Genomic DNA, 14,248 nt, shown 5'->3' with positions numbered 1-14,248 from the left:
TTGACTTTGATTCCTACCTTAGCTCTCGAAGGCTACATGAAGAATGTGCTAGCTTTAGAGCCAGCCCTGAGTCAGAATCCTGGACATGGGCAAGTTATCTAAGCCATCAGAAGCTTCGCTTTCCTCATATGTGGAATAGGATTTTACATACCTGCCCACCTCAGGAGCTCCCTGCTCAGGAGCTCGTCGGGAGGATTAAATGAGACAATGTGTGCGGAGCCTCTGTCATGTCACATAACACACACAGACCCATGGCTGTCCTGATTTCTGACTCAAGCTCTCCACTTTCTGCCTTCTTGCATTCATGCCCTCTTGGTTGCTATCTGCCACTTGGTTGCTTTCTGCCACCAGAAACCTCTATTGTTTCTTGGTTCTGACTGATTCAACCTTGCTCAGACCCATAATTTTACAAAAATCCTCTGTCCGGATTGCTTGCCTCCTTCTGATCCCTGACTCCACCTGGCTCTGCACCTTCTCAGTTCAGTCCAGATCCTTTCCCTGGCTCCCTGTCCTGTCGTCTATGACCCAGTGCAGCTATGCTCCTGATGCTGACAAATAGGGACCCAACCATCAACGGGGTTGGGACTACAATTCCCAAAGGGCAATGCACTTCTATGGGGGTCACACCTCAAGGAGCCTGCCAATCTCAATGTATAGTCATCTAAAAATAAGTCCCCTCTGGGAGACTTCCCCAGCATTCTGACTCACATCAGCAGAAACTCGTCCCCGCCACCACCAACACACCTGCCGGATACAGTGGGAGTGTAAGGAGAGTGTACGCATGCTAAGGGAAATTCATTTCTAGAGGCAAAAATAGTGTTTTATATAAGGACAATATGGAAGAGTGGAAAAAACTTCTGATGTTACATGGTAATAATTTCAGTATCTTTTCGTGTTTATTTTTTTTCTACCAGTTTCATAATTCCAAATCCCAGCTCCTGAAATATCTGTGGGAGACAGAGAAGCACGGCTTGTTCTTTTGGCAGTCAGCTCTCCTCCATTCCTATTCTCAATTACCAAGGGGATGAGGTAGAGCTTCTCCTTGACTGAAATAAAAAATAAGAAGAAAAACAAAAATTTCTATCTCTGCGGTGCTCGGCACAGTGAGATGACCCTTGACTCCCATATTTACTTTCTGGAAGTGTAATTTGAGATTCATCTGCGGGAGCAGAAGCTCTTCCCTGCTTCCAGCCCCAATGCAGGTTTTTCCCGGCTCCTTTTCATTCCACATGCATCTCTGATGTTTAGTATGCTGGACTTGGGCAACGTGTCTTTCTCTGGGAAGCCTGGGGCTCACCTCTGCCACCTTGCATGTAAATGGACCCTCTAAGCTGGTAACTCGTCAAAGGGGCCGGCACCTGCCTAGGACACCCTCCCCAACCAGCTCCCAGGCTGCCCCGGGACTCAAGCCCTTCACGTGCATCTATCTCCCTAGGTACGGTTTTATGGGCGATGAACACAGGAAACAAAATGGGGGAAAACAACGCCTACTGCCCTTCTGCACTCAACCGCACATCGTGCTGCGGATACAGCGAATGTGAGGAACAGGAAATGGCACCTAGGAGGACAGACACTCACTCCTCCCTCCCACTGCCCCCACACACATCGACGTGAGTCCCAGTCAACCCCCATCAACTGGTAAATACCCATCAATCAACAGCGAATAGTTTGCTTGTGTTCACATTACTGTTCTCAATCTAATCCCAGTCCTGTTTTCCTAGGGGCTCTCAGAAATGCAGCAAGACCCATGTGCTCTTTCCATCAAGTAGGGAGACAGTTTGTCAGTCTCTTTAGGGCAAGCTGTATTGATGTTTCCACAATGTTCTGTACCCATCTTTCCCTCAGAACATTCCCTTTGGGGGTGGTTCCTTATTAGCTTGTCCCTGTTATCGCAGGAATGCAGGCTCCCTGGTGCCGGGACCACATGTCTTATGTATCTCTGCATCTTCTGCACCCAGTACAGCGCTTGACTCGTAACACCCAATAAATAAGCTCTTCCGTGAACACACGGCCTCTGCAGGGAAGGGCTCAGGTCACGCGCTGTGGTGGAAAGCACCTGCGAGCTCTGGGAAAGGACAGACTTAGGTTTGAATTCATGCTCTGCCCCCTATGAACAGTGAATCTCTGGGCTCCATATCTTCTCTGAGTTTGGGTAAAAACAATCCCAAAAATGACTTCTGGGGGTGTCGTAGGACTTAGTGAGATTAGGTACATACAGTGCCTACCATTTAGTAGGCTCAAAATACCCATGTTCCTACTTTTTCCTTTCCTTTGGGTTAATTACAACATATTCATTATTGATTACTAATGGAACTGTTGATTGGCTTGTAAAAATGTAAATAGAAAATCTCACCATGAGCTATTTATGGACTTGCTCAGTGCACATCATTAGAAACTGTGATGGTCTGGATGGTGGTCTTAGACCAGTGCTCTCAATCTTGGCTCACATTAGATCTGGAGAACTTTAAAAATCACCGTGTCATTGGCCACACCCAGAGCAGTAAAAGGAGACTCTCTGTGGGTGGGACCCAGGCATCAGGAAGTCTTTAAGTTCCCAGGGTGATTCAACACATAACCAAGACGGGAAACCACTGGATAAGACGGTACCATGGCCAGCAACCCAGGACAGAGATATTCTTTATGCTATACTCGGTCAGCAGAATGGCTGGCACTGTGGTTGTTTAAGGCTCGAGGCTACAGCTAATCACGTCGCTGTACTTTTCTTTGCTGCCAGGTTGAGGGTACCCTTTAGTTCCCTCAAGAAGGGAGGTGGCTGTGGTCTGGGGTAAGATATAGCTATTCCTGGCTGTGCTACCTAGAGGCGTTCTTTGTGCATTAACATCAGCCTGCTCAGTGAGAGACTAGCCCTCCCCTCCTCACTCCTCTTTCTGTGCCACTCCCTCAATGTAACACCCAGTTCAGAAATGACAAAGTCCTTTAATCGGGTTTTTAGATCAGCATTCTTAACACTGGCCATACGATGGAACCACCTGGGAAGTTAAAAAAAAAAAAAAATCTGGGCCCATTCCAGGCCAATTAAGCAAGACTCCCTGAGGGGTGGGGCCCAGACCTTGGTACTTTTAAGTTCTGCAGGTGATTCTAAATCTGCAGCCAGGACCAGAACTATTGTTTTACATCTACATTCTCTTTCCCTCCACTCAGCCCCCATCAGATCCACGTTCCCATGAACCCCAGAGTAGCTTCCATTTAGGAAAAAAACAGGCCTTTCTCTCCTTTGATGATGCAACTGAAATTATTTGTGGCCCCTTATTTTTTCCTGCATCTGTTCCACCCACATTGATGTTCACTCCATTAACTAAGCAAATACTCTTATTGAGAACTTGCTATGTACAAGACATCAGCACTCTGCTAGATGCTGGGAATGGAAAGAAAAGGAAGAAAGAGTCCTGCCCTCATGCTGTGAGAAGCTACAGGAGCACATGGCTGCAAGAGAATGCAATACGTGCTAGAATACAAGAGTAACATATCAGAGTTACCAAACTTCCTTAAGCCCTTACCCTGTTCACGCATTATTGCACTGCATGCTCATGATGACCCTGTGTGCTGGGTATTCTCATGACTGCTGTTTTCCAGAGGAAGGTGAGGCTTGGAGAGATTGGGTAGCATGCTGGAGCACAGCCGGGTAGGGAGGGTGTGGCCAGGTGCCAACCCAGGCACTCTTCCCTCCCATCCAAACTCTGAGCTCTATGCTCAAGAAGAAGAATGATCCCCACCACACTTATTTTTATTTATTTTCAAATGTTAGGGCTGGGTTCTTCCCAAGCACAGTAAACTTTAAGTATCATTGCCACAGATCCCAAAGATTTTTCACTTAAAAACCTCACATAAAGAAAGAGCTTGATGCTTTGATTAGATCACAAAAGTAATACGTCCACAAGACAAGCAGCTCTTCTTACTCCTAAGGCCACATGGAATAGTCACGTGGTCAGATTTCAGTGGAGAGACCTGCGGCATAGCCACTGGGGGTGGTCAGGCTGACTCATCGTGGCAAGTACGAACTGGAGGGGACTGCAGGAATCCAGGCCTACCTCCCACACTAGACAGAAGAAGAAAGGTCTAAAGAGAAAGAACAGGAACTTTCCAAAGGCAGACTGCTAGCTGATGGTGGAATTGGACCTTGACTTCAGTCAGCGTGTTTTCTCCAACTTGACTCTTTCCAGCAAAACCTGGCACCTCCCAACTTGAGGCCAAAACAGGAAATGCCACAGCGAGGGGAGAACGATGAGCAAGTAGACAAAGTGTTCCTGTTTTGCCTTCTATTCCTAAGGCTAATGCTGGTTTAAAGCAAAGGCTTTGCTTTGGTTAGAGCGATTGGAACACCAGAGGGATTTATGGAACCTGGCTCAACGTTACAAACTGCACCCCTGAAAATAAGTGTATGGAAATTCCCTACTTCCAAAGTGTAAGCCCTTCGTTAATTTAGCATGGAAAGCTAAACACCAACCAAACGCTTAATTTTGTTAATTGTCTTTTTTCTAAGACAGCAGTTTATTTTACCTTTAGTTCAAATATAGTTTATTAGACACACAACATCAATGACCAAGACATTTGCTGCCTCAGTCCGGGGTCACTGAAGTCCTGCATTCCTCAACCACCTGGGGGCAAGACCCACCCTGGGTCCACCCCCAGCTCCAGTGCGACCCTGCTCTCCATTCCTCTGAGCCAGAGATGGGGTACATGCCTCGTCTGCAGGACCTGGCATTCGGCAGCACAGAGGAAGTGAGCTTCCCAGAAACCCCTCCCTTCATTCCCTTTGAAGCCTCATGGACGATGCCAGACTGAACAGCTAGCTGTGGTAGGAGCCGGGGAACAGCCAGTACCAGCAGTGAGGGCTGAAGAGGCCAATCAAGCCTGTTTTGACAAAGCTCATTTCTAGATTAGGATACTGCGGGTGTGGGCAGCCCGTCTGCCTGGGGTGTTTTCACCCATTCAGCCCTCAAGGTTCAGGAGGCTACCAAGCACAGCTAACCCGCAGTCACAGACCATCTTCAGGGACTGCCAGCTCCTGGTCGGCTTTCTGTTACCATGGATACCTGGCTCTTGGGACAGAGAGGGGCCTGCCCAGGTCACGCCAGCATCCCAGCTTTCCTCCTGCCAGATGCATCAGTACTGAGGGACGAAGGATTAGCATCCCTGCAAGGCCTCTCTGTCCCAGCCTCTGTCCTACGTCCCCTCATTCTCTCGTGGTTCCCAGCCTTGGCTGGATCGCCAGCTACTGTGAGCATCACGAGAGTAAGCTCTACCGTGAAACCCTGAGTCCAGCTAAGGTTCTCAATGGCGGAGAAAGGATCATGGTTCCCCCTCCTTCCCTAATAAAACCTTAGAGATGTATAAGCCATTGCCAAGCGTGTGTCTCAAACTTGCACAGGCACATGATTTACCTGGAGATTTTGTTAACAGACAGACCAGATTTGTAAGTCTGGGATAAGCGCTGGAACTCTACCTTTTTAATCAGCTCTTAAAGGTGACGCTGGTGCTGCTGGTCCACAGCCCACACTTCGAGGAGATCCTAGACTCGCGGTGCATCAGCACCCCCCGAAGGGCTTGGAGAAACCCCAAGAGATTCTGAGGTGGCAGGTTCTAGGGACCCTTAAACTTGCCTGTGGTTCTCAGCCCTGGCTGCAAAGGAGATCACCTGAGGAGGTGTTTTTTGCTGATGTCCAAGTCCCATTCAGAGGTAGTTAAATCAGAATCTCTGGGCTTGGGGCCCAGCACTGCCATTTTTAAAAGAACCCCCCTCCCAAAGACTGCAATATGAATGGCCCTTCCTGGGACGATGTGGGGCACAGTCTGCACTGTGTAAACAAGCCTGGGCAGCTGCAGCTGTTCACAACACAAACGAAAATTCACGGAAAGGTTCTGCTGAGCAGAGTGTACAGAATTTACCAGATTGTCTTTCCTCTGGTGAGAAGTGAAGCTTCTTTGAATGCTGTTATTTATTCTTTCAGGTCCTTAAAACAAACATAGTCCCCTACAGTCGAGTTTGATGGCTAACGTCTGCCTGAAAATCTCATGACTCTAAATATTCTTCATGGTCAACAGGGACACCGCCCAACTGTGTTTTAAAGAGTCGATGGCCTGAACCCCCGTCAGCCTCTTCCTGGAGGGTCAGGAACAGGAGCCAGGGAGTACCTGGCGAGGAGGGTAACGGTGGGGCTGGGTGTAGAGTCTGTGTTCTGCACTCTACTGGCACATGCCCCCCTGGGTGACTTCTTGTCCCCTGGACTAGTTGGACCATGGGACTGCTGTGGCTCTCTCCGGTTCTAACATCAAAGGCCATTTCAGAGAGTGGTGGGTGTCACAGGAAGGGTTCATGCATTTACTGAATAGATAGTGAATAAAGCTTGAACATGAAAAGAAGTGAAATCTGGGTAACTCAGCCATGGTTTCTTGAGAAGTTATAAAATTAGACGACCTGGCCATAAATTTTTATCAGTACTTCTAACACTCACACAGACTAGTGATTAAATCAAAACGGGGCTCTCTGAGCGGCATGAGCCAGAGACCAGGAGCCACCCTGGGGGTGGAGGACAGGAGAGGGGGCCTGGGAGGGGGGAACAGCCCACATCTATACATTTGAATACAATTCACATGGCTAGCTGGCTACTTTTGGAGCCCACCCGGTTTATTTCTGCAGGCCACCATTTTTTCTGAATCTGTGCAAATTGCCATTATTTGTTTCCCCCATTCTCTGCACAGCACCAGGAGACCCTGGCCCCATCCTCCTCTTTACCAGAGCCTAACTGGGCAATCTTGGACAAGCTATTTCAGCTCTCATGCGTCACTTTTCTTTTCTTTAAAATGGCAAAAACTTCTGTTCCTGCGTCTGTGGGAATAAAGTGGATGAGCAGAGTGGGCGTATTGGCCGGAGTCAGGCTGGCCTGCTTGCGTTCATCGTCTCCCTGCCAGAAGAGGCAGGATGGGAGAGCTCACCCACCTGAGGCCTGGACCTCCATGATGTACTGGTGCAGATCCTGCCCCTGCTGGATGACCTCGAAGGTCATGTTGTTCATGGCTAGCTTCCGCTCCGTGTGGCGCTGCAGCCGCTGCTCGGCCAGCGTCAGATCCTCTGTGTTGAAGTCATTCATCTGCCGGAGCAAGTCCTCATTCCAGGCGTCCAACTCCGCTGTCACCTGTAAGGGAACGACCGTCAGTCCCGGCTCGCAGACCCGCGAGAGACTGCGAGGCGGAAGCCTTACTGACTAACCCCAGCCTTGGGTCCCTCTCTGCTGTGCAGAGGTCGGGCTCCTAAACCACGGTTCAGCACCAACGCACGCCTGTCACAGCGTTCTCCGTGCGCAGTCTCGGAGGGACAGCAGCAAAGGCTCGACAAGTTGCAGTTCATGACGTGTTTGCATATTCCATCCTGTTCCAGCCCCCCAATGGCCCGGAGAGGCCGGCAGGGTGGAGATCGCCAGGCCCTTCTTATGGAAAAGGAAGCTGGCCTTTGCCCAGTCAGATGCAATCTGCCCAGAGCTCACCCTGCTGGTGAGGGGCACAGCTGTGGACGTAGCCCAGTTCTTCTTCTGACTGCAAAGACTGTCCACCATGCCACAAGTGCTGCTCTAAAAGTCTCATCACTGCAGAGGACCTCGGAAAGCAAATACTGAGCTTCACTCTTTCCGAGACACAGAAACTGAGCGCTGGAGAAGCCTGTGAATGGCCCGAGGTTACACATCAGAGCTGGTGTGCAGGACTCTCTCTCTGCAAAGGCTGACACCTGGACGCTGACTAAAGATGTAAGCAGGTAGCAGACCTCTAGAAATCCCAAGCAGATTATGTGCTATCAAAAGGCATAATGATTCTCCTAAAGATGTTAGCGTGTAATGAATGGAAACCCTGCCCTCATGTGAGCTTGCTAACAGGTTCCTGCTCTCCACCGTTGCTCATGTGACTCCCCCCGGCCCACCCTCACAGAGGGGACCGCCCAGAGAGACTGAATCCTACTCTTTCTTTGCAACGGTCGCATTCCCAGACACGAACTGGGCAGCACCGAGCAGAGCACTTGCACCTCAGCTGTGAGTCAGAAAACTGCTCTGACATGGTTTTCAGGTCTGCCGTCTCATGCTCATACCCGCTCAGTCGCCCTGTGTAGGCCATGGCACAGGGACTGCCACCTTCCTCTTGTCTGAGAAGAGGAAATGAAAGCCTCACCCCGCATCAGTGGCAGGATGGCCCAGGCAGCTGAGGCACAAATCCCAGAGCCCCTGCTCAACGATTTGCATTATGCTGAGTCTCCCCACACAGCGCGGACATGTGACATGACCTCCCCAGCGGACCACCAGGGCCCTTCTGGGAAATCAGGCGATGGGGGAGAAAGAGAAGAGCTCTGGCAATCATGAGTATGGCTGATGTGAAAGTTCTTATACAAGTCTTTCTGCGGCCGCAGGTTTTCGTTTCTCTTGAGAGTTCCCTGCGAGTGAGATCACAGGGCCGTATGGGAGGCGCACGCTACACACTGCCAACAGCAATTTTACATCCAATGGGCATACAGGAAAGTTCCAGCTGCCCTTCATCCTCGCCATCAGTTGGTATCATCAGTCTCTTTAGTCATGCTGGTGGGCACGGAGTGATAGCTCATTATGGTTTTAGTTACTAGTCATCATGAGCACATTTTCATATGCTCATCAGCCATTTGTATCCACTTTCGTCAAGTGTCTTTTCACGTCTTTTGCCCAGTTTTCTAAAATGAGGTTAATCATCTTTGGCTCATAGATTGGTAAGAGTTCTTAATAAATGCTGGATAAGTCCTTTATCAGATAATCAACTCACAACAGCCAAATACATTTTTTTTTTAGCCTACTTCCTGGCCTATAACCTAAGAGATTAGAATAAAACTAAGACAACAAGCATGAAAGGAAGAACCTGTCTTTTCTTTCAATTTTAGTTGTTGTGTTGGTTCCCTGAAACTGAGTCTATGCAGCGTTCTATTTGCTGCAGGAAGATCCCGCAGGGGTCTGAAGGTGGGAGTCTGTGGAGTGGACAGTGTGGAGAGTGAGGAGAAGCAGGGGAAAGTTGAGCTGCTTCGGTTGGAAGAGTGAGCCTCAGAGATCTGGTATTTTGGGACTTTGAATCTACCAAATGTGAAATACGTCCAGCATTCTGAATCTGGTGTTTCTGTATTCTTTCCTCTCCCCTTCCCTACCCTCCCCCACCCTCACCACCTTGACATCATTAGGCTGAGGGCCCATGTCATGTCAAAGAATAAGACTTTCAAGGAGTTACTCAGCAGACCAGCCTGACTCCTAAGGCCATCTTCCTGGGGTCTACTCTCTTTTCTCTCTGTTTGATTTGGTCTTCCCATTACCCCCAAGCAGTGATGCCCGATCCTTGAAATAGTCTGATTTGTGTATTTCTAATATTTGCTAGAGTTTATTTTCTTTTCTATCTTCTGTTTCATCAAAAAATGTTCTTTCATTGGCTTCTTCCTCCCTACCTTCATTCTGGGTACAAGGCTGGCACACAGCAAGGGTACTTTTTTTTTTCTTGAGAAAAACCTTTGTTTTCAAACCTGAAATTGTTAATGAACAAACCTAACTTTCCAGCCTCATCTCATGTTCTGTTACAGAAAGCAGTCAGCCGGTTACTTGCTGGTCCTGAGAGTTGGCTCCTGCCCTCTCCAGCCTCCTCCCCTGGTCTGATAGCCCTGAAACTCCCTTGTTTTCTTCTCCCAGTTTCTCCCTTCAAAGTACACCCTCTGATGTGAAGAGCTTCATGACCACACCCAGACCCAGAAGTTTTTCTCTGACTTATCTCATAATATCAGACATGGACTTGTTTGCTCATACAGAAACCGTGAAAAGAAAATCCTGCACTGGGGAACTAATTTGGCTATTTAACTCGATTTGGAAAAGAAACCTGAAAGAATTTGTTTAGGGCAAAAAGTAGGGCCTGAACCAAATGAATGAAAGATAGAACACAAGTTGCCCACAGGGCATTCAGCTTTCAGTCACCCTATTTTGCTTTCTCCTTCCACTCAATTGAGTCCATCTCGGCTCCGGTCCACTCAGTTCCCCTCTTGGCTCCAGCGGCTCCCATCTCCCTGCTCTCCAGAATTAATTGGACTGTTAGGATACAATGACCTCTTTGAGAGATATATTGGCAATATTTCTATTCTAACAATTGTGTACTCTAGAGCCATAGCCATAAGGGAAATCAGAGAAGGAGTGAAACAGAAAGAAAGGATAAGAGGCAGTGGGAAGTGGGAAGTCTCACTTCAAAATGAAGCCCAAGACTTTTCTGCCAGATGACATTCACTGAATCCAGCATTCTCTTGGCACTGACTGACCAGAGGGACTTGGCTTAGCAGCTGCCTGGGGCTCTGTTCTCAGGGTGCCCTCTCCTCTGGCTCCTCCTGCTTTCTCGGTGTTCCCCCTCCCCTCCCAATGTTTTATTCTGTACTTGCCCGAATCAAAACTCATCCGTCACTCTCTTCCATTTTTCTATGGTCTATTCCCATCTATTTAGTTCTTTATTATCACCTGTGAAGTTGGAAAACTCATTATGTAGTCCTTTTCTCCAAATCATTTGAAGATGCTGGTAATCATGATGAAGATGATGATCATGGGTGGAAGAAGGTATTTACCTTGTACAGGCATACTTCGTTTTCTTGCACTTTGCTTTATTGTACTTCCAGATGTTGTGTTCTTTTTACAAATTGAGGGTTTGTGGCAACCCTGTGTTGAGCAAGTCTATTGGCACCATTTTTCCCACAGCATTTGCTCATTCCATGTCTGTGTCACACTTTGGTAATTCACAATATCACAAAGTTTGTCATGATTGTTGTATTTGTTGTTGTGACCTGTGATCAGTGAACTCTGATGTTACTATTGTAATCGTTTTGGAGCACCATGAACCACACCCATGTAAGATGGCAAACTTAATATGTGTGTTCTGACTGCTCCACCAGCCAGCCATTGCCCCATCTCTCCCTCTCCTCGGGCCTCCCTATCCCTGAGACACAACAACATTGAAATCAGGCCAATTAATAACCCTGCAATGGCCTCTCGTGTTCAAGCAAAAGGAAGAGTCTATACGTCTCTCAAAAACTAGAAATGACTAAGCTTCACGAGGAAGGCATGTCTAAAGCTGAGATAGGCCAAAAGCTAGGCCTCTTGCACCAAACAGTTAGCCAAGTTGTGAATGCAAAGGAAGAGTTCTTGAAGGAAATTAAAAGTGCTGCTCCAGTAAACACATAAATGATAAGAAAGCATAACAGACTTATTGCTGTTATGGAGAAAGTCTGAGTGGTCTGGATAGAAGATCAAACCAGCAACAACATTCCCTTAAGCCACAGCCGACTCCAGAGCAGGGCCCTAACTCTCTTCAATTCTAGGAAGGCTGAGAGAGGTGAGGAAGCTGCAGAGGAAAAGTTGGAAGCTAGCAGAGGTAGGTTCGTGAGGTTTAAGGAAAGAAGTCGTCTCCCTAACATGAAAGTGCAAGTGGAAGCAGCACGTTCTGACGGAGAAGCTGCAGCAAGTTCTCCAGAAGACCTAGCTCACATAATCCATGACGGTGGCTACACTAAGCAACAGATTTTCAATATAGACAAAATGGCCTTCTATTGGAAGAAGATGGAATTTAGGATTTTCGAAGCTAAAGAGAAGTCAATGCCTGGCTTCAAATCCCCAAAGGACAGGCTGACTTTCTTGTTAGGGGCGAATGCAGCTGGTGACTTGAAGTTGAAGCCAGTGCTCACTGACCATTCTGACAATCCTAGGGCTCTTAAGAATTATGCCAAACCTCCTCTGCCTGTGCCCCATAAATGGAACAACAAAGCCTGGATGACAGCACATCTGTTTACAACATGGTTTACAAAATATTCTAAGCTCCCTGTTGAGACCCACTTCTCAGAAAAAAAATATTTCTTTCAAAGTATCACTGCTCACCGGCAATGCAACTAATCATCCAAGAGTTCTGATGGAGACATATGATGAGATTAATGTTGTTTCATGCCTACTACTAACAAAACATCCATTGTGCAGCCCATGGATCAAGAAGTACTTTCAACTTTCAAGTGTTAGTATTTAACAAATATATTTTGTAGGGTTATAGCTGCCACAGATAGTGATTCCTCTGCTGGATCTGGACAAAATACATTGAGAACTTTCTGGAAAAGATTCACCATTCTAGGTGCCATTAATAACATTCCTGATTCATGGGAAAAGGTCAAAATAACAGCATTAACAGGAGTTTGGAAGACGTTGATTCCAACTCTCATGGATGACTTTGAGGATCCAAGACTCCAGGGGAGGAAGTGGGTGCAGATGTAGGGGAAACAGCAAGAGAACTAGAATTAGAAGTGGAGCCTGAGATGGGACTGAATTGCTGCCATCTCGTGATAAAATCTGAATGGATGAAGGATTGCTTCTTACGGATGAGCAAAAAAAGTGGTTTCTTGAGATGGAAACTACTCCTGGTGCAGATGCTGTGAAGACTGTTGAAATGAAAACAAAGTATTCAGAACATTACCTAGGCTTAGTTGATAAAGCAGCGGCAGGGTTTGAGAGGATTGACTCCACCTTTGAAGGAAGTTCTACTGTGGGTAGAATGCTATCAAACAACATCGCATACTGCAGAGAAATCGTTTGTGCACATACTGTGTGTATTAAGGTACAATCCTATTCCAGCTAATAATTGGAAGGAAGGATCCAAGGCATTTCATTGTGGTGAGATGCTCTGAAATACATGGGCTGTCAATTGCAAAATGAGCATCTTTCTGTTTTATGATGTCATTATTTTTATTAAGATGAGAAAAGTGAAAGCTAAATATTCTCCACTGACCTACAAGTGTTAGATGATAGGGAAAGACATATTGCAGCTAAAGAGACAGTCTTGTTGCATGGGAAGAGCTATTTTATCTATAATGGGTTTGTATACTGATATAGGTTACCAGTGTGAAACTAAAATTCACCAAATTATCAGAGTCATTTATTCTTCTTGTCTAGTCTAGTATTTTCTTTTCTGAGAGTTCTTTCTGTTTATAAAATCAATTTATAAAATGTTGAGATTAGTGAATTCTAATATAGGTTATTTTAAAGGTACATGTAGCATTTCCTTCTGCTTTAGAAATATATATATAACTTGTCTAAAGAGTTGAAAATATTTATTTATGTAGCTATATAAAGACTGTTGGGGATATTGCAAGAACTTTCGGGAAAAGCAGAAGGATTTGGCAATAAAGAAATTTACTCAATTGTTTCTAATTTTTGGCAAAATAATGTAAGAGCATATTGCAACATGCTGTAATTGATGAGTTTCAATGTTTAGTTACCTAATTTCTATTCCAGTAGATAATCTATATAATTGAGTAATTTTTATGAACAATTTCATATTCTTGTCTTCATTAACATCATGACAAAACAGAGGTCTTTGGTATAATCATGACTGATCTTGAAGGGGTCTTGATTGTCCATATCTTTGCCTCTTAATGAGTTTGAGACCTGTGGGAATCTATTTTCAAAAGATCTCCCCTTTGTTGAAGAGCTCCTACAACATATATTGTTCACTCATTCTACTACTTACCAATGCTTGAATGTCGGTGTTTTTTCTCCTGCGTAAGCTAAATACCTAGTCCTGGAGCTTATATCTACTTCCTTCTCCTGAAACCCAGCATCCTCACAGAAATAAGAAGCATACACCATTTGTACCTTGATAATATAACCTGACTTTAGGCTCACAACCATTACAGTGATCTGAAGGTTTCCATCAGGCATCTTTGATAATTTATCCCAAACAGGCGACTTGCCAGAGTATGAAAGCTGTGTGAATAAGCATTTTTGTTTTGCTTTGTTTTTTAAGAAAGAAGATGGTAGCAGACCCCACCCCCTATCGCCTCACCCCGACACAATGATCCTGAAATCAAATTGGCAAAAGTCTGGAAGAGACTATCAAACTAATATTTTGTGTAGGCTTTGGTTTACTTTATAGAATTTATTCTGCATTTTCCTCTCAAAGGAACTGGGGCATATTTAGAGAATGCTACAGTGATCCCTAGGAGCAATGCACAAAGAGGGATCTCAAATAGATCTCATTTTCTTTGTTGTTACAGTTTCTATGTTGGTGGACTTGAGGCATATTGCAAACATGGAGCACAGCATGGCTTTGCAGAGCCTGATGTTGTATCTACAGAAGAGGTTATGAAAGTGGACTAGATGATGTGGTCCTTAGATGATCCCCAGGCAACACGATGACTGTGCAGGTGGACGGCCCTGAGTCACCAGAGGAA

At 46.2% G+C, this 14,248-nt stretch overlaps 1 protein-coding gene across 4 annotated transcripts in view; it reads right to left on the bottom strand.

Annotated features, from left to right (window-relative positions):
* LOC103678822 (kalirin RhoGEF kinase) overlaps nucleotides 1–14,248 on the bottom strand; it is a 453,600-nt gene that overhangs the window by 97,074 nt on the left and 342,278 nt on the right. For all 4 annotated transcript variants that reach the window (XM_040621337.1, XM_040621339.1, XM_040621338.1 and 1 more), the window contains exon 14: nucleotides 6,959–7,154. In XM_040621337.1, the coding sequence (XP_040477271.1) occupies nucleotides 6,959–7,154 (196 nt within the window). The remainder of the gene's footprint in view (nucleotides 1–6,958; nucleotides 7,155–14,248) is intronic.

This window comes from Ursus maritimus, unplaced genomic scaffold (assembly GCF_017311325.1).
Source record: "Ursus maritimus isolate PB19 unplaced genomic scaffold, ASM1731132v1 scaffold_4, whole genome shotgun sequence".
Classification (NCBI taxonomy): domain Eukaryota; kingdom Metazoa; phylum Chordata; class Mammalia; order Carnivora; family Ursidae; genus Ursus; species Ursus maritimus.
Note: the sequence above shows the minus strand (reverse complement) of the source record. Positions and strands in the feature narration are given on the sequence as shown.